Source organism: Cervus elaphus, chromosome 10 (assembly GCF_910594005.1).
Source record: "Cervus elaphus chromosome 10, mCerEla1.1, whole genome shotgun sequence".
Lineage (NCBI taxonomy): Eukaryota > Metazoa > Chordata > Mammalia > Artiodactyla > Cervidae > Cervus > Cervus elaphus.
This window is the reverse complement of record NC_057824.1, coordinates 25,630,787-25,651,695: the sequence shown is the minus strand read 5'-3', so window position 1 is coordinate 25,651,695 and position 20,909 is coordinate 25,630,787. Positions and strand designations below refer to the sequence as shown.

At 49.0% G+C, this 20,909-nt stretch overlaps 1 protein-coding gene and 1 non-coding gene across 4 annotated transcripts in view; one reads left to right on the top strand and one right to left on the bottom strand.

Moving 5' to 3' along the window:
* Nucleotides 1–20,909, bottom strand: part of SNX29 (sorting nexin 29) — a 580,903-nt gene that overhangs the window by 181,784 nt on the left and 378,210 nt on the right. For all 3 annotated transcript variants that reach the window (XR_006343074.1, XM_043914342.1, XM_043914344.1), the window contains one exon: nucleotides 3,129–3,184. Coding sequence is in view for 2 of the 3 variants with exons in the window: in XM_043914342.1 (XP_043770277.1) it covers nucleotides 3,129–3,184 (56 nt within the window). In the remaining variant the exon portion in view is untranslated. The remainder of the gene's footprint in view (nucleotides 1–3,128; nucleotides 3,185–20,909) is intronic.
* TRNAG-CCC lies at nucleotides 18,884–18,956 on the top strand. Its single transcript has one exon. It is a non-coding gene; the product is annotated as a tRNA-Gly (tRNA).

Below are 20,909 nucleotides of genomic sequence, written 5' to 3'. Positions count from 1 at the left end.
ACAGGGTTTCTAGAGCGTTCAGATGATTCATGCAGCCTCCTCACTGTGCCCACTTTAGATCCTGAACCCCATTTTAAGGGCGGGGGGTGACGCTTCTCTGGTGGTTCAGTCTATAAAGAGTCTGCCTGCTAATGCAGGAGACCCACGTTCAATCCCTGGGTCAGGAAGATCTCCTGGAGGAGGACATGGTAACCCTCTCCAGGATTCTTGTCTAGAAAATGCCATGAACAGAGGAGCCTTGTGGGCTACAGTCCATGGGGCCACAAGAGTTGGAAATGACCTAGTGACTAAACCAGCATCATCACCTCATTTTAAGATCAGACTCCTTGAGACCAACACTCATGGACATGCAAGCAGTGGCTGTTTGGGGCAGGGGGAGGGGATTTCAGAAAGTCGGGCACCAATAACCACTCTTGCAACTTTTCCAAAAGCACTGTATGGCTTGAGTAGAGCACGTTTTATTTTTAATTCCATTACTCTAGGAGGTGGGTCAAAGAGGATCTTGCTGAAATTTATATCAAAGAGTGTTCTGCCTATATTTTCCCCTAAGAGTTTTTTTTTTTTTTTTTAATTTTACTTATTTATTTATTTTTGGCTCTCCTGGGTCTTCATTGTTGCATGGGCTTTTCTTGCAGCAGGGGCTATTCTCTAGTTGCAGTGTGCAAGCTTCTCACTGGGGTAGCTTCTTAGTTGCAGAGACGGGCTCTAGGGTGCTCAGGCTTCAGTAGTTGCGGCTCTTGGGCTCTAGCGCACAGGCTCAATAGCTCAGTAGTTGTGGTGCATGGGCTTAGTTGTTCCTCAGGATGTGGGATCTTTGCAGACCAGGAAATTGAACCCATGTCTCCTGAATTGGCAGGCGAATTCTTTACCACTGAGCCACCAGGGAAGCCTACCTCTAAGAGTTTTAAGTGTCTGGCCTTATATTCAGGCCTTTAATCCACTTTGAGTTTATTTTTGTTTACGATGTTAGGGAGTGTTCTCATTTCATTCTTTCACATGCACCTGTCCAGTTTTCCCAGCACTCCTTATTGAAGAGGCTGTCTTTTCTCCACTGCATATTCTTGCTTTCTCTGTCGAAGATAAGGTATCCACAGGTGCGTAGGTTTGTCCCTGGGCTTTCTATTCTGTTCTGTTGATCTATTTTTCTGCTTTTGTGCTAGTACCACATTGTCTTGATTACTGTAGCTTTGTGGTATAGTCTGAAGTCAGGGTTGAATAAATCAAGATTTAAATTCAAATGCAGAATCATTTACTGAGCATGAACCATGGGTGGATCCATGCTTTCACCCAGATCATCTCAGTTGATCCTCACAGGCTACTTGAGGGAACTTCAAGGGTTCTTTCGGTAGCGTGACAGTTCTGCCTTACTGGATGACTTTAACCACACTCTGAGTCGTGGGTGCACACGCCCACCATCACCACTCTTCCACAGCTGTATCAACATCATGCAGAGCTGATAAGCTGTCACTGAAACTTCCAGATCACTCCTAACAGCTCTCATAACAGTACTGCGCATTTCTGGAAGGGCGGGGAGGTCCCAGTCCTTGCTTCCATTCAGAGCCGTTCCAGGGATAAATGCTTTTTCTCAAGCTCTCCTTCTCTCTAAAGAGCAGATCATAAAAATTCGCCAGCCTCTTGTGCTTGGAACACGGTTTGAGGCGTTGATGATGGAAGATTCCATGACTCAACAGCCTCACAACCTCCAGGGTAAAGAGCATTTCATTTTCACAAAGAAATGATTCTCTCCTGACAGCATTTCTTCTAAGCTCTGAGCCAAGGTGCTGACCCCCTTCATGGGGCAAAATAAGCCCTATTGATCACCTCCCCAGGGATCTGAGTACAACCTGCAATTCTGAGCCACTGAATTGGCTTGGGTACCTAACGACACCTCTCCTGGAAAGACCCTCAAAACCGTGCTAATGATCAGTGTTCCCCTTCATTTCTGTCAGCCAGGGGAAGGGTGCAGAAGTGTAACTAATACTCCCGTTTTCATTAACCTCCCAAGAGATCACACAGGCTGGTTAGGTGTGTCCCCCTTTCAGAGTCTGTATCACACTGTATTCGAATTGACTGTTTACACGACCATCTCTCTCCTTCTCATCCTTCACCTCTAACTTCCATGACCCCCTCACCAGCACTTAGGGCCTCTTGACTCCCCCTGCCTACTTTCTCCTCCTCTCTCTACTTCGGCCTCACAAGGCCAGCTGTGATTTGCACCTTATGAATGAGGAAACTCAGGCCCAGAGAGGTTAAGCGGCTTACCCGAGGTCACACCGGGTAAGTGAGGTCACTCACTTAGCTGTGAGTCCTGCAGCTAAGGTTTCAACTTGGCTCAGCCTGGCTCTAACAAAGTGCTCTTCCTCAAAATGCCCCTCCCTCTGTCTGCAGAAGCAAACAGACAGAAGACACCACCTCTTGGGGAGGCTAAACCTTCCTCCACTCAGCACAACTGAATGAGAAGAGGTAGGTTCTGCTTGACCCTGACCCGGGACTCACTCCACTCTCTGCAGCAGCCCCACGGGGCTATTCGGTCCAAAAACCAAGGCAATTCAATCAGAAGGAGTCAGTCTGAAGACCAACTAAATAGCCTAGGGGTTATCGGCAGAGGCACCAGATAGAATTAAATCCAATCAAAAATCAGACCAAGGTACTGAACTCTTGTGTTTCCAATAACCCTGGGGCTGCAAACTCAAAACTGGAACAGGAGACACCCAGACAATGGAACCAGGGGAGTGGGCCGGACGAGCGGGGACTGAGGCGAGCGGAGGGGCATGTGCCCCGTACAGCAGAGGCGCCTGCCTCTCAGCTCCAGCTGATGGTGGCCTTGCCGGCATTTCTTCTTCTAAAGAAACTGGAGAAATTTAAATTTTCATGTGGCATCTTCCAACTCTTAAATGTCAGCCAAAAAGATTAAATTGTTTTTCAACACCCATGGAGGGAGATTAAAAACACATCTAAAGGCCGGACTCAGGCTGCAGGCGGACAACTCCCCAACTCTACAATAACCAAATCAGCCGTGCAGATTTAAACAGTCTTTTTTTTTTTTGCTGTGGTCTCCTGGGACGTGAGCCAAGCAACAAGAATCCTATTTCTAAAAGGCCCCTCATGAGCAGGAGCCATGGACTTACATTTCAAAATCTGATAAACTCTGGTCTTCGGATGTTTGACTCAAATCTCCAGGCACCTGCCATCAGGAGAGGGGGGAGGGGGAGAGAGAAAACACATCATGGTTACCATGGTTTGCATAATCACGGGAAATTCTGCCTCTCAATGGTCCCTGAACATTTCCTATTCAGAACGAGGTGAAGAAGCAGTTACTGGAAAACAGTAAGAGATTTTGTGGAAGGATGGTTAGAGACGGAGTTATAGTAATAAAAATATGCCACCATGAAAGGTCTCAATTACCTTCACGGGAAAAAAAGAGCTGTTAATCCCATTGAGATCATTGTGGACGTGAAAAAGCATGTAATTTTGGAGCGAGAGGGGCCTAATTCAGAGCTGAGAGGTGTGATATCAAACATGCAATGGCAAAAAAAAAGTCACTGTGACCAGGGTGACGGTCACATGCACAGACACACCTGGTGTGCAAACATAGAGGCCAATTTCTGTCCCCCAAGATGGCCCCATCCTCTCCCCTCTCATGTGTGGGCAATTCAAGGCAGCCGAGTATGACCTTCTCCTCTGACTCAGAAGGGCCCCATGAGAACAGGATAGGGTGCAGGATGCTAAATCGCCTGGCGGGATGGTAATTCTCGCAGACAGCAGACAGCCGGCACTGGTAGATGTTCAGTCAATCATGATGTTATCAGACCCTGGGAGTGAGTTTCCTTTTGTGACAGGATCGTATGTGAACTGGACGTGACTTCCCCGGTGGTCCTGTGGTTAAGGATCCACCTGCCAATTCAGGGGACACGGGTTCTGTCCCTGGTTAAGGAAGATCCCACATGTCCTGGGGCAACTAAGCCCATGCGCCCCAATACTGAAGCCCTTGCACCCTACAGCCTGTGCTCAGCAACAGGAGAAGTCACTGCAAGAAGAAGCAGTGCAACTAGAGAGTTGCTCCCACTCGCCACAACCAGCGAATGAACACCCAGCAGAGCCAAAAAATGAAATGCATTTTTTTTAAAAAAAGAAAAGGAATGTGAACTGGACAGAATTTAAGACTGTGGATCAAAACTGAGAGGAATCCAATGGAACAGAGAAGGGGGGGAGGTGACGAGGGAAGCGGGCCCCGCATTTCACACTGTGCACCTTCAGGGCATTTATGTTACCTTCGATCATCATTAATTGTGGTGAACGGGGACTTCCCTGGTGGTCCAGTGACTAAGATTCTGTGCTCCCAAAGCAGGGTGCCCGAGTTCAATCCCTAGCTGGGGAACTAGATCCCACATGCCGCAACTAAGAATCACTGCAGCCAAATGAGTAACTTTTTAAATGATTTTTAAAAATTGTGATAATGATTCTGGGGGTGGGTAATGTCCCCCAGATGAGGGAACAGAGGCTCGCAGAGGCCGAACTTGTCCAAGGCCGCACACGTAGGAAGGGGAGACAAGTTCAGATCTGTTCCACTTTCAAGGCTTTTCTACTACCAACCCTTAGCAAACAAGAGGAAAAGGCAGCTCCAAGGTGATGGGAGGAGGAGAGACTTGACAAAGCTCTGCCTGAACAGAGGAGAAGACACCAGGAGGCAGTCCCTAAAGAAAGAGCAGGCTCCTTCGGGAGGCAGGAAGAGGGACAGTTAGGCAGCCTGGGCTCTGGGACCACATGGCTCCTGATCTAGTCCTGAGCCCCTAACAGCCCAGCCACGGGCAAGTCACTTGACTTCTCTGTTGTACTGTCCTTGCTGGTGAAATGCGTATAACGGCCATAGGCACAGGGTTACTGTGAGCACAAGAGGAGCTGACACGTCTTGTGTGTGTGGAACAGTGCCAGGCAGGGGGGAAGGTCTCCCTGATTGACTTGTATGCTCTAATAGTAATACGACAACATGGGGCTTCCCTGGTGGCTCAGCTGGTAAAGAATCCACCTGCAATGCGGGAGACCTGGGTTTGTTCCCTGGGTTGGGAAGATCCCCTGGAGAAGGGAACAGCTACCCACTCCAGTATTCTGGCCTGGAGAACTCCATGGACTGTATATAGTCCTTGGGGTTGCAAAGAGTCGGACACGATTGAGCGACTTTCACTCACCCACTCACTCACTCACTGAATAACATGACAAGTACTGAGAAGGAACAGCAGTGTGCTATCCTTGACACCAGACTCTCATCTGCCAACAACCCTCGGGGTGTCTCACCCTCTATTCGGCAGCCCAGAAGGAGGATGGCCAAGCTGAGCCCTTTCCAGGTTCCTGGAGCTAATCAGCAATTCAACCGGGCTCTGGGCAGCAGTCTTTGCTGAGGAGCTGATGTTGAGAGAGTCTTTGAAGTCCAGCAAAGAGAAACCTGCCTAACCACTTGAGAAAACGTCAATTTCTTTCTTCGTTTTTTTTTCTTTTTTAATTGGAGGATCACTGCTTCACAATGTTGCTGGTTTCCACCATACACCACCAGTCAGCCATGTGACAGTCGCTCAGCAGTGTCTGACTCTTTGCAAACCTATGGACTGCAGCCTGCCAGGCTCCTCTGTCCGTGGAGAGATATATATACGTACATCCCCTCCCTCCTGAGCCTCCCTTCCCCTACTCCGCCAATCCCACCCCTCCAGGTCGTCACAGCACCACGCTGAGCTCCCCATGTTACACCGCAGCTTCTCCCAGCTATCTATTTAACACACTATAGTGAATATATGTGAGTGAGACTCTCTGAATTTGTCCCATCCTCTCCTTCCCCTGCTGTGCCCACAAGTCCATTTTCTATGCCTGCGTCTCTGTTACTGACCTGCAAACAGGTTAATCAGTACCATTTTTCTAGAGTCCATATATACGTGTTAATATGTGGTATTTGTTTTTCTCTTTCTGACTTATTTCACTCTGTATAACAAGCTCTAGGCTCATCCACCTCAGTTCAACTGAGTCACGTTCATTCCTTTTTATGGCCGAGTAATATTCCATTTGCATATATGTATGACAATTTCTTTATCCATTCATCTGTTGATGGACATCTAGGTTGCTTCCATGTCTTGGCTATTGTAAATAGTGCTGCGATGAACAAAAGACCAGGAACTCCCTGGGCTGGGAGTTGGGGTGGCCCTGTTGTGAGAGGGATTGTCATTTTCCTCAGGGCGTCTAGGGTGGGAGCAGGTACAATCCCCTGGGGGAAGCCATGAGGTTGTATGTACCAAGATCCCTAAAACATCTCCATCCTTTGAGCCAGAAATCACATGCCTAGGATTTGTCCAGAGGAAACAAAGATGTCAACAAAAATTTACATCGAAGATGATTCCTCGTTCCAGGCTTAGACAAGTAAAAGAAAAAAGAATCTAACGGTACAACTATAGAGGAATGATTCAAGAAATTATGACATGTCCATAGGAGATGCCTGGCTTAAAAAAAATGAGTTATACACATAAATACACACACACATACTCATGAGGGTACAACCCAAAAATAATTCTGGGAAAGTATGTAAGAAAACAGCAACACTGATAACAGATTAGGAGTGGGATTGGGGAGAAAAATGACGCCTATTTTTCATTCGCTATCTTTCTGTAAGATTAAAAAAAATGATCAAGTGAACTTCTTTAAAAGAATTTAAAGGTGCTTTTGAAGAATGAGATAGCATTCCATGTGCAGTTATGAAAACATCTAAAAGATAAACCGTAACAGGAAAGTAAGAGCAGGCTACGGAGGGTGGGTGTAATATACTACCTTGGGTGCAAAAATGGGGAAGGAAGAATATCAAGTTGTATCTATTTCTTTTTGCAGTAGGAAGGTACAGAAGTGTAGTTCAAGGCACCAATCAAAGGGGTACCAGCCCTGGGGTTAGGGCCTGGACAGCAGGGTGGGAGTGAGGCTATTCATTCAACACACTTCTATATCTACTATTTGAGTTTTGAAATAATCTAATACCCATTAAAAATGTAAACTAAAATGTATTATCCCATCAAAGAGTGCTCTTGATAAATTTTTAATGGCACAGAAAAAATGCTCCTGTTCTCTGCTTAATAAAATGCTACACATGTAAATCCATGGCTGATTCATGTCAATGTATGGCAAAAACCACTACAATATTGTAAAGTAATTAGCCTCCAATGAATAAAAATAAATGGAAAAATAAAATAAAATAAAATGTTACTATGGAATTCCCTGGTGGTCCAGGTGGTTGGGACTTCGCACTTTCACTGCTAAGGGCACTTAGGCAAGAACACTGGAGTGGGCAGCCTATCCCTTCTCCAGGCAGATCTTCCCAACCCAGGAATCGAACAGGGGTCTCCTGCATTGCAGGCAGATTCTTTACTAGCTGAGATACCAGGACTCAGATTTAATTCCTGGTCAGGGAACTAGGATCCCAAAAGCTGTGCGACACAACCAAAAAAAAAAAATTTTTTTTTAAAGCTGCTATTAACATGAACTGCAAATACTCAGTATGAGTCTTGGGTAAAACTAGCAATGACTGTGGATCAGTAAGGTGAGGATGGAAGAGATCTGAAAGACAGTGGGGTATCAGAGAGAGGGCAGTCAGATGAATCTGCAGCATGTGTCTGGACTTCTCTGCACTTTCTACAAGAAGATGCATTAATCCTGTAACCACTAACAGACACATCTGTACCGCGTTACTGTGTAAAGCAAATAAAACATTCTTCCCAACCCTCCCCCGCTGGACGGGATGGCCTGTGTCTTCAAGTCTTCCTTGCATGGGGATATAAGAGGGCTGAGGGCACCTCTGAAGCCCCTCTTCCAAACACCACTCTCCCCCTGCTGCTTCTACATGGAACCCAGTGCCTTCTCTGGAACTCGGTTCTCTAAGTTTACCTCCACACCTAAGCCATCACTTTGCTGACAGAGGTCTGTTGAATCAAAGCCTTTTGATTTTTGGTTTTTCCAATAGTCATGTATGGATGTGAAAGTTGAACTGTAAAGAAGACTGAGCACCAAAGAACTGATGCTTTCAAACTGTGGTGCTTGAGAAGACTCTTGAGACTTCCTTGGACTCCAAGAAGATCAAACCAGTCAATCCCCAAGGAAATCAGTCCTGAATTTTCATTGGAAGGACTGATGCTGAAGTTAAAGTTGCAATACTTCGGCCACCTGATGCAATGAGCCGACTCATTGGAAAAGACCCCGAGGCTAGGAAAGACAGAAGGCAGGAGGAGAAGGGGATGACAGAGGATGAGATGGTTGGACGGCATCACTGACTCAATGGATATGAGTTTGAGCAAACTCTGGGAGACAGTGAAGGACAGGGAAGCCTGGTGTGCTGCAGTCCATGGGGTCACAAAGAGTCAGACACAACTGAGAGACTGAACAACAACAAGGCTAGGAGAAGCTTCCTTGGCTTGACGTGAATCAGGCAAACAGATCGGAGGCAGGACTCCCAGACCGTGAAGGCATCATTGGCATCATCACACTGCCTTTTGAGTGCAGCCTTGTCTCAGTTCAGACGTGAACAAAGCTTGGACAAAGGGAACCTCATTTACAAGAAGAAAAGTTTTGACTGCCTGTCCCACCAGGCTGAGGGGAAGGGTGACCAGAAGGACCAAAGCAAAAGACAAGTTGAGGTCTTTAAGGACAGATGCGATTCATTGTACAGTAATGTGAACAAAGAGCTTCTTCAGAATGGTCAATTGTAAAAAGAAGGTAAACGTATGGCAAAAACCACCACAACATTGTAAGGCAATTATCCTCCAATTAAAATATTTTTTTTTAAAAAGAAGGTATTTTCCTGATAGATAACTTTCCCTTTGGGTATGCTTGGCGTGCTATTGTCCATGGGGTCTCAAAGAGTCGGACACGACTTAGCAACTGAACAAAACAACAAATCCTTGTTTGTAGGGACCCTCTTGGACAGTGGGTGTAAGAATCTGAGAGCTGTTAAATCCTTCCCACTCAGGAACTTTTCTTCTAACTGGTGGCATTATTGGCATCAGCAAGTCAGGAGACACGAGTCAGCCTCCGTTTCAGGGAGGCTGGCTGGTAAAAGAATCCATGAACTTTCTGACCTCGGTGGATCTATCTTGAAAATAAGGCCTGGGTCGACAGCAAGTGCAGGATGACAACTGATGGCAAATCTTATTCACCAACTTAACCAGCTGTCTTTTCATACTGTCTACAGAGACTGGAGAAGGGAGAATCTGAGGGTTACAGCACTCATCCCAAAAGCTGATTTGACTTCCAATTCTGGCCATGAAAGAAGTGTGGGGCAGAGATTTTGTAAGAAAAATCAGCTTTCTATTGATACTGGCCACAAACATCCCTCATGCCTCCTGAAGCCCCCAGACTCTTGGAGGACTTCTCTCCATGATGGAGCCTTCTCTTTGGTTCCCACCAACACGGAGCCTGAGTAAGCATGGTCATCCTCACTTCCCTTCTCCCGGGCCCCACAGAGAAGGCAGCTCACCACCCGGGCCTGCAGTTTGGGTGAGGGGTCAGGGCCAATATGCTAGTCTGTAGAGCAAGGCAGAGCCAATGGCTGGAGACACAGAGCAGCCAAGATTTCGAGGTCTTTCTGGAGCAAACACCCCAGGTGCTGCCCACATTAGCATGTAGGGACAGGCGAGACCCACAGACGATCAGAACCCTTTTTCATCTCTGGGTACACAAGGCAGCCTCCACTGATTGTCTGAAAGGTCACGTGGCTCTCTGAAAGCCCTGCTAGAAAGCAACAGAGATGGAAGCTGGAGGGGAAGCCAATGTGCAGTGAACACCTTTTGTTGATGGTCAGTCACTCAGTCATGTTCGACTCTTTGCGATCCCACGGACTAAAGCACGCCAGGTTTCCCTGTCCCACACTATCTCCTGGAGTTTGCTCAAACTTATGTCCATTGATGCTGAAGCTGAAACTCCAATACTTTGGCCACCTCATGCGAAGAGTTGATTCATTGGAAAAGACCCTGATGCTGGGAGGGATTGGGGGCAGGAGGAGAAGGGGATGACAGAGGATGAGATGGCTAGATGGCATTACCAACTCAATGGGCATGAGTCTGAGTAAACTCCGGGAGTTGGTGATGGACAGGGAGGTCTGGCATGCTGCGATTCATGGGGTCGCAAAGAGTCAGACATGACTGAGCGACTGAACTGAACTGAACTGACTGATGTCCACTGAGTCAGTGATGCTATATAATGATTTCATCCTCCATCACCCCCTTCTCCTGCCTTCACTCTTTCCCAGCATCAGGGTCTTTTCCCATGAATTGGCTCTTAGTGTCCAGTGGCCAAAGTCGAACACCTACTATGCACCAATGTATTCACATACTTAATCCTCCAATAAACATGTGAAGCAAGTATTACTGCAAGTCACGTCCCCCTCCTTTCTTTCCCCAGCCTGTGTGCAGCTGGCTCGTCCCCCATCTTTCAAGATTCAGCTAAAAGAGGACTTCGTGTGAGACACCTTCCTGACCACCAAAAGTAAGCACACCCCCCACTGCCATCTTGGACTGTCCCCGGGGCTCAGGCTGCAACTGGCTGCTCCCTGCAGGCTCGGGGACGGCAGCCTCCATGTCTTCCCGTCCACACTGGCCCTGGCATACTGTGGGCACTGACTGAGCATCTGGGGCTGAGGAAGCGAGGGAATGATGAAGGAAGCGCCATTTCCATGGAGTGTCAATCAAGCCTCCAACTGCTCTGGAGCAAATCTGCAGTCGTCATGCATGAGAAGGATGAGCTAGTTTGGAGATAAGAGGAACCAAAGGAAGAGAATCACAGTCTTTGTCTTCTAATTACAGGGCTCTTGGATTTACTGCTCGGAAGACGAGGCAAAAAGGCAGACAATACAGGACAGCGAATCTTGGTCCCAATCATGAAATGATACCCATAATTTTTGTCTTCCAGGCACTTTCTCACACACCCCTCTTCTCAAATAGCCGTCCCCAAAGCGATTAGCTCTCACTTTGCACTGCCAGAAATGACAACTATTTCCCATTCCACCAATACCCTGCTTTCTCAGCTCACTTTTTAAGAAGGGACAACACGTCGGATGCACGGCTGTCTCCAACTTGGTCGGCTGGGCCAGAGGACAGCCCTATGCTCTCCTCACGTCCCCAAGACGGAGGCAGCTGTCTGGTCTGGACCACTTTCAGGGTTCTGTGCTTATCTGTTAATTTGTTCTTTTGTTTGTACAAATATACAATTACAGCCATCAGCAGAGGCCAAAGACTCTCTGCTGGGAAGAACGAACTGGCAAACAAGAACTTTAAAGAGTCTTTACTTCTGTCCTCTGAGTAGTCCTGGAAGCTTGCACAAACGCAGCCTGGCACACTTCTGTAAACCTTTTTCGAATGTGTCTGTTTTTCCCCAAAGACTCTGAGGGTCTTAAGGACCATATTCTCAGGGCCCCAGATGATATCAGGTACATACTGATCACTCGGAGCATGTTTCCCATGGATGAACAGACACAGAGATGAACAAATAGATGGGGGATGGGATGGTGGATGAGAGTAGAAATGAGAGGGTCGGGTTGGGAGAGAATTATCTAATTTACTGAGAACGGACATCTAGTTTTTTCCCCCAAGTGGTTAAGTTGCATGGACAACATCTGTACAAAGGGCTTACTAAGGGCATTGGACAGAACAGACAAGACGTTTGGGGCCTGGCAGTCTCCACCCACGAGTGAAGCGCCCGCTGCTCCAACAAAGATGTACACACCCTCGTTACTCAGACGTTTAGTCCGCAAATCCACATTAGTTTCCTCTTATGGCCCTGGCACTCTGGGTGCCAGGGAGTTGGCAGAGGAGATGAAGGAGCACACAGTCCACCCAGGGAGACAGTCTTTAAACAACTAATAACACAATTATGGTGTGAAAAGTCCACAGAGAAAAACCAGGCTCACTAAGGTGTCTGGGAAGGCGATAGGGAGAGGGATTTGGAGGGACTGTGGTGAGAGCTGGGGCTCGAAGGAGGACAGCAAGGCTCTGGCCTTTGCTCGGGTGGAGGGAAACCTCCAAGCGGATTTAAGCGAGAGAGAGACTGGAAGAGACCCCATCTGAATAAGTCACTCTGGCTGCAGAGGAAAGACTGGGCAACAGGCAAGAGGAACAGCCAGGAGGCTGCTGAGCAAGCGTGTGTACATACACACACACACACACACACACGTCATCTTGATTCTGCACGCCAGATCATTTGCCAACCTGTCTGCCCACCGCCTTTTCATCGACAGACTTTTTTTTTTTTTTTAATATTTATTTATTTATTTATTTTTGGTCATACATTGATATGAATCAGCCATAGATTTACATGTATTCCCCATCCCGATCCCCCCTCCCACCTCCCTCTCCACCCGATTCCTCTGGGTCTTCCCAGTGCACCAGGCCCGAGCACTTGTCTCATGCATCCCACCTGGGCTGGTGATCTGTTTCACCATAAATAGTATACATGCTGTTCTTTTGAAATATCCCTTTTTTTAAGGCGGACCTCTAAGAAGAAATCCACAACTGTCTACAGCTTCTCTAGGCTTAACTGCTAATAGAAAGCTATTCTTCAGTTATAAATTTTCAGACAATCTCGAGCGAGAGACTCAGGCTTCCTAGGAAGGAGCTGAGGGCATTCGACTTCTCCAAACTCACTCCGCTACAGATGAGGAGTAGCTGGGTCCCCCGTGCATACTTCTTCAGCCTCACACCACGTCAGGGCGTCTTGTCTGCTCCTGACAGGTCCCGAGTTTCTAGAAGCTGCTGCAAAGGCTGAGTGGAAGGAACACCTCCCCTCATGCCCCTCTTCAGCAAGAGCAGCTTAGCTTCTAGGGACTTCCTGGAGGTCCAGTGGTTAAGTCTCTGTGCTTCCACTGCAAGGGGCAGGGGTTCGATCCCTGGTCGGGGAACTAAAATCCTGCATGCTACACAGCAAAAGCAAACTGCAGCAGCAAACAATAAAAACCAAAAATAAACCCTAGCTTCTATCAATACTTCAACCCATTTTCCAAAGTTGAGTTTCCAAGGCAGACCTCCTTTCAAAGAAAAGGTGGCACCAGCATGATTTACTCAAGAAGACAGACATTTAGGACATGCTGAGCAAACTGCATCATCTCACCCTCAACTCTCACTGAACAGCCAGAGACAGAGAGGCACAGAGCTACCAGAAGATGCCAAGGAGAAGCGTCACTGTGCAAAGTGTAGAATCCAAACGTGCCCTCCCCAGGCTTCCAGTGTTAACTGGTGAGTGGGTGTAGGGTTTCTGTGAATATGCAGCAAACAACTGGAGCTGTCAGTTAGAAATCAGCCAGACCACAAGCCGCATTAACAGCACTAAGAAGTATCAAGGAGGTTTAAGCGGCAGGTCTGAGGAGCTCACGGCTGCAGACGGGAGCCGATCTGGGTCTATCTGGGTTGACTGCGCTGGAGACACCAGGCTGTAAGGACAAGAGAAGCCCCCCACCCCCACCCCCTGGTTTGTTCATTTTTACATTTCCGGTCCCTAAACCCACTACACCTCGCCAGATTCGAGATCAGGGGTTGGTACACCATGGCCCACAAGCCAAATCCAGCCTGTGTCTGTAAATAAATTTTCTGTGGAACACACAGCCACAGCTGTGACGTGCGTGTATCACCTGCGGCTGCTCTTACTCTATCCCCGAAGTCCAGTCCCTGTGACAGAGACAGTAGGACCCGCGACACCTACAACGTTGACTCTCTGGGCATCTGTGGGGAAAGTCTGTCCACTTCTGCTGTCGCTGATGGCTGAACAGATGTAGAGCAATTATCAGCAATTTCAGGGAACACTTCTTCACACAAACGTTTGAGCTCCACAGCTTCACGAAATGACTTTCAGTGACTTGAGAGTAAAGAGAAGCCCCAGATCTTAATGGAGGGGGAGGGATAAGAAGTGATGTTTAAGATATCGTGTATTAACACATATATGTGGAACCCAGAAAAATGGGACCGGGGGGATTTGCAGGGCAGGAATAGAGGCATCAGGAGGTGGGGGCGGAGGGGGGAGGAGAGGGTGGGACAGATGGAGAGAGCAGTACCAGCATGCATACACTGCCATGTGTAAAATAACTAGCTAGTGGGAAGCTGCTACATATAACACAGGGAGCTCAGCTCACTGCTCCGTGGTGACCCAGACGCGTGGGATGGGGACTGGGAGGGAGGCTCAGGAGGGAGGGGATATACGTGTGAAAGTGAAAGTGTCAGTCACTCAGCCGTGTCCGACTCTTTGTGACCCCATGGACCTCAGCCCGCCAGGCTCCTCTGTCCATGGGATTCTCCAGTACAGAACACTGGAGTGGGTTGCCATGCCCTTCTCCAAGGAATCTTCCCGACCCAGGGATGGAACCCAGGTCTCTCGCATTGCAGGCAGATTCTCTACCATCTGAGCAGGGTGGGAGTGGAAGCGAGGCTTCAGAGGGAGGGGATACATGTGTACCTACAGCTGGTTCCTGCTGCTGTACGGCAAAACCCAGTGCAACACTGTAAAGCAATTATACTCCAATCAAAAAAAATTTTTTTAAACAAATGACATTGAAGGGTCCAGGCCCTTATACACATTCATTCACCTCAACCTCACAGCAATGTTCTACCGTGAGGATTCTGAGTCTGGCCGTCTTCCTCGAGAGGCTCAGGGAGGCTCTGTGAGGTGCCCGCGGCCATAGCGAGAACTCAAAGTCCAGTTTAGCTCAACCCCAAGCTGTGCTCTCCTGTCTACATCTGCTGCCTCCCCCCAGAGAATCATGAGTGCAAAACAAGAATCCAGGCTAATCTTTGAGGGCAGGACTCTGCTCCTGTGACAGAAATGAAGACACTCAGGCAATCAGAGAGGTATTCACCTTCGCTCTCTGCGGCTACCGACGCGTCTGGACTGCATTTCTGCCGTCATGGGTGTGGTGATGACATCGGCAGACGAGTGGGCACTGCTGACTGGCAGATAAAAGCAGAAGGACTCTGGAATGTTTCCTCCCGGGATTCTTTATGGGGATTTTAATGTCTACTCTTTCTAAATAATGGAGCCACACTCTGGAGGCTGCTTCAGGACTGTGGAGTGGGCTGGCGGGGTAAGTTTCTCGGGAATTTCTCCAGCAATTCCCAGAGAATGCCCAGGTCCTCAGGGAAAGACGCAGGGTCTGGTATCTTAAAGTCAGGCACCTCTGAGCCTCACCGCTTACTATCCATGAAATCTGTGCCCAGCTTCCTCTTCTGTAAAACGGGGCCAGCACTCGTCCATCCCAGCCTCTGTACCGTTCTGTTATAAATCACCCAACACGCTGCCTGTGTGGTTACTGTGGTCGCCCCCAGCCGCCATTTCTCACCTTCCCGGTCACCTCCCTGCAGGAAAGAGACAACGGGAAGGGGAACTTGGGCCAGCGCTGAACTTCAGTGATCCTGCCTTCAGCTTGGGTTGGTTGGTTTGGCTGTGCTGGGTCTGGGTTGCGGTCCACGCAGGGCTCCTCGTTTCGGACCATGGGCTCTAGAGCAGGCTCAGTTGCTGTGGTACACGAGCTTAGTTGCTCTGTGTCATGTGGGATCTTAGTTCCCCGACCAGGGGTCGAACCCACATCCCCTGCAAGGGAAGGCAGACCACCAAGGAAGTCCATTTGTTTTTTTAAATTGGAACTCATTTTCTACTACTGAGAATTCACCATCTCTCCTGATCGGCCTCGGGGGCCGCCCACCAGCTACCCTGAGCAGAGTAGCACTGCCCCCAAAGGGAGGAACAGGCACTTGGGCAAGCCGTCCGTGTTCTCCCACGGCCGGCATTTCTAGTCCCTTCCAGTTGTGTCACAAGGAGCAAAGAGCACGGACGTAGCCCATGTCCCTCCTAGTCAGGGCTAAGGCGCCAAAGACAGAACGGTCACCTTGGTTTCTGCACATGGTAACAGGAACCTAGAAGCTCCTCTCTTTCACTTGACCTGTCTCCTCTGCGGGAACAGAAGGCTTCCTGTGTCATTTCTTACCCTTCAGCTCCTCTCCTCTTAACAATGAGCTGGCACTGTATTTGCCACACGTCTGCAAATCATACAGCCCAGGCTGAACACGCATCTGTGGGTTTTCCCTTCCCCACACTTTCATGATTTCAATTTTTTAAGCAAACCACTTCTCTTGATTGACATCTTGCCAAGAGGCCCGGCGTTAATAGCAGTGACCTGGCTGCTCTGCGGAGCAGCACTCTGGCAGCTGAGGGCGGGGGGTGCATGCAGGGCAGCCAGAGCGAAGGGCATGGATGCCAGCGCCCAGCCCCCAGGGCCCTCTCCCCTGCGGTGCCAGCCTGGCAAGTGACGCACCCTCTCTGTGCCTCTGTTTCCTTCTCTGTAGAATAAATACATCAATTCCACCTGCCTTACAGGGCTGTCCTGAGGAAGTGAGACAACTGATGTCAAGTGCCGGGAAGAAAGTCCAAGACGCCAGGGCTTCAAGTGCGGCCGTGGCTGTGGTCACCCAGAGCGGCCTGCCACGTGGAGGCCCAACAGGAATCCTCGCCAGGCCAAGTCCACTGGGCTGGGTGTGGAGACAGAGCTAACACTTCTGGAAGGTCTGAGCAGCTCTCACTTGTCACACCCATAACAGCCCAGGGGCTAGTGAGGCGTGGGTCCGGGCAGCTGTGTCTCCCATCGGTCCTGGAGAAAGAACACAGTCCATCTGGCTGCCATGCACAGGATACCCTCTGTGTCCTTCACATGAGAAAACCCTAAAAAGGTGACTTTGAAAAGTCACCCAGAGGCGGCTCCTGTGGTCTTCACTGTCCCTCCAGACCTGTTATTGCCACCTGTCAACACAGCGGTCATCCAAAGTGCGAGGCTTTTCCTTCATTTGCATGTTTGTTCAGGAGGTTTGGAGGCAGCTGATAGAGACCGAGGTGGGAGGGGACCACAGGTCGCTGGGTGCAACCCCTGCGCATGCCACTCACCAGGGAGAGGGGCTTCTGGGGCCCCGGCTGGGTGAGACCCTGGAGATCGGCTGTTCTGCCACCTACCCCGACCCCAGGGTCCTCTCTTCAGAGGCCTAGGGCCCTTGGAGGACACAGTTTGAAACCTACCACCCTGGAGAAAAACTCCCGTTCCCTGAGAGGACAATCCCCAGGCACGGCCTCCAGGAATTCTGGATTCACTTCTTGCCACCAACCACATCCACCCCAGGCTCCCTCCTCACCCATTCCCCGGACATGTGCCTTTCATGGTTGGCATCTTCTGAACCCGACAAGGCTCAGGTGGCCCCACTCAGTAAAGCCTTTGGAATGAGATGTTCCTCTTTTGCAAAGACAGCTGAAGGCTGCCCCGTGCTGTTCCCATGCACTTTGCATGTGTGTCCTGTTACAGCCCCTCCCATATACCTGGAGGTCACTGGTTTACCTCCCTGCTTCTCTGGATGCCTGAGAGCTGACCGGGCACCAGGCAGTGCTTTCACACACCTCAGATGCCCAGGACCTCTCACAGGGCCCAGCACCAGGGTCAAGATCTGTGACGACATCTATCTTTCTGTCCTAACAGCAAGGTCTGTAAGGATAGCACCAAACTCATCAGGATAGTGGTCCTGGGGCAGGAGGGGGCTGGAATTGAGGGCAATGGTTAAAGAGATTTTAACGCCTGAATGTTTGCATGTGGAAGGTACTCAGGTAATACTGCGTGCATGCTCAGTTGCTCGGTTGTGTCCAGCTCTTCGTGACCCCGTGGACTGTAGTCTGCTGGGCTCCTCTGTCCATGGGATTCTCCAGGCAAGAATACTGGTGGGGGTTGTCGTGCCCTTTCCAGGGTATCTTTCTGACCAGGGATCAAACCTGCATCTCTTATGTCTCCTGCATCGGCAGGTAGGCTCTTTATTACTAGTGCCACCTGGGAAGCCCTCTCATGTAATACCGGTGCTTTTTCCAAAACCACTTTAAATGATGGCAACCCCCACCACCCCCTGCCGCCACTTCAAATGGTATGTCCATATCTAGAGCCCCAGAATATCTAATTGTGACTTTATCTGGAAAAACAATTTTACAGATGTAACTAAGTCAAAGATCTCAAAATGAGACTACCCTGGATTATCCAAGTGGGCCCTAAACTCAATGACCAATGTCCTTACAAGAGAGCCACTGAAAGAAGCAGAAGGCCAGGTGAAGACAGAGGCAGAGACTAAAATGATGTGGCCACAAGCCAAGGAATGCTCGGGCCGCTATAAGAGGCAGCAAGGCTCCTCCCCTGGAGTCTCCAGACAAAACCTGCCCCTGCCAGTGTCAATGGTCTGATTTTATTATTTATTTAAGATTTTAAAGACTCTTGTTTTAATGTGGACCATTTTTTTTAAAGTCTTTCTTGAATTTGTTACAATTCAATTTGTTGCTTCTGTTTTGGGTTTTGGCTGCCAGGCATGGGATCTTTGCTCCCCGACCAGGGATCGAACCTGCACCCCCAGCATTGGAAGGTGAAGTCTTAACCACCGGATCACCAGGGAAGTCCACAGCCTTGATATCAAGCTTCTGGCTTTCACAACTGTGAGACAATGAACATGTGCTGTTTTAAGACACCAAGCTTGTGGAGATTTGTTACATTCATTGATCTCTTGCCAGGCCTGTGTTACACATTTTAAATCCCTCATTACTCTAAGGGGTTGACACTATTACCAACCTCATTTTATAGACGAGGAAACAGACGCTCAGAGAGTTGACTTCACGTGCTCAAGGGCACAGGGCTGTAAGTGGCCAAGCCAGGAGTGGACTCAGGCGTGGGCTCCAGAGCCTACAATGCGCTGTAACACGTAATCAAAGAACACAGCCTTGGGGTCTCACAGATCTAGGCTTACACTCTTACTCTGCCATCCCAACCAAGGCCCCCAACTTCTCCAAGCCCCACTCTCCTCAATTACAAAGCAGGCCCAGGACTTCCCTGGTGGTCCAGTGGCTAAGACTCCGTGCTCCCAATGCAGGGGGCCCAGGTTCAATCCCTGGTCAGGGAACTAGATCCCACAGGCCAAAGCAAAGATCTCAAGTGCTACAGCTAAGACCTGGTGCAGCCAAATAAAAAAGGTTTTTTTAATTAAAAAAAAAATAAAGCAGGCAAGGAATACTTCCCTGCTGTGCTTATTATGGATTAAATAAAAGAAAGAAAACTGAGTGTCTGGGATATAGTATCCTGATGCTGGGCACAGAGGGGACCCTTGGCAAGCATCTCCTAAAGGCATGGGAGATGGGTCAGGGTTTTATTTATCTACTGGTAGGGAGAGTCATGTCAGAAGTCAGAGGTAGGAAGTGACTGGAAGACATGTTCTTCCATGAGGAACACGCTGACTACAGGTGCAAACCGCTTCCCACATTTGCTCACCCAACCCAACCTGCAGTGTGCTTGGCTCTTGGAAGCGCCAGATGAGAGGGAGGACAGATGGGTCGATCAAGTCAGAACAGCACGGGCAGTTGGTCCGCCTTAGGCGTTCCATTGTGTGAGTGTAAAAGATGATGACAATGGTGGGGGAAAGAAGTCTTTTAAAGCCGAGCTCCTGTTTTCAAACACTAAAAAGGCCCATTCCGCAATTTGTCCCCAGGCAACTTGCCATATGATGTCCAGCAATGAACATTCACAGTAACGCAAAAACAGTCACACACACACACACACACACACACCACGGCAACGCCAAAACAGTACTTTCCAGAAATGCTCATGTGTCAAAGTTAACAGCCCCGCCACACACACACACACACACACACACACACACCCCAGCGGCACCCACAACCAGCTAAACAATGGCCACATCACGGCTGGGCAGCCTCCACTTGCTGCCACTAATGACTTAGGAAGCCAATCACCAAAATCCTCACTCACTTAGAGCCCCAAACCATTCCCTACAGAGATCAGACATGAGAAGCAGTCCTGCCACGGAGGAATCTGCCTGATCTTCAACCTATTATCAATGAGCAATAAATAATGAAGTTTTGCTAAAGATTCTGGGGACAGTACACTTTAGCATCTGTTTTATAATCACAGCTCCCAAAGTGTGATGCTTCCCCAACCCCCTTTGAAACTGATGATTTCCCAAGATGATGTTTTCTGGAACTGAGAGCACAGTCCTCGGTCCACAGCCTGGCCCCTGCTGTTTCTAGCATGCTGAGTAGAAGCAGGTAAAGTCATTCCCTTGCTCTGGACTTTCATTTCCTGTCCAAGGAAAGGAAAGGGCAGGATGAAGAGGTGGACTGTGCCTGTTTAAGGCCTGGTGTCCACTCCCCTCCTGGGAGATCAGCCCACCCAGGGGCTGAGACTTGTGTGGAGTACATCCCATGCCTGGATCCCAGGGTGAGCACCAAATAACACAGGTCAGTCAGCACATCCTGTCCTTACGGCCACAGTGATTAGTTCAAGATTGGTCAACAAACCAAACTGGTTCAATGAGAGTGAAGCCTGGAGATTTTGCTGGCAACACTGGACAGTTTCACTCTTTCTCCTGACAACGACCGGGAAGACGGGACCACTGCTCACCCGGCTCTCGACTTTTCAGTGACCCACTGAAACAAATGCCTTGCTCTGCTGACGCCGCTCTGACTCGAGTCCTCTCTTTCTGCCGCTGAACGCATCCTATCTGATACAGAAACCATGACCTTCTCCAGTGCCAGCATTTATTTCATTCCATATGTTTTCCTAGAAAGGCCAAGCCCTCCCAGTGAAAACCCAAAGGAAATCCTTCAATCCCTGCTGCCAAGGAAAGACTGTGAGCTGCTTAAAGCCACAGACCACGTTGATCTTGTCTTTGATCTCCAGTTCAAAGAATAGTACGCGGAATCCAGGAAACTCAGAACCCAACACACAGGGACTGAAGGAACAGATCAATAAGCAGAGGTCTATACGCTGTGGGCCCCTAGACAACCTTTACTTCTCTAACCAGCATGGCCATGAGAGCTGCCGTAACCACCAGCATCACGGT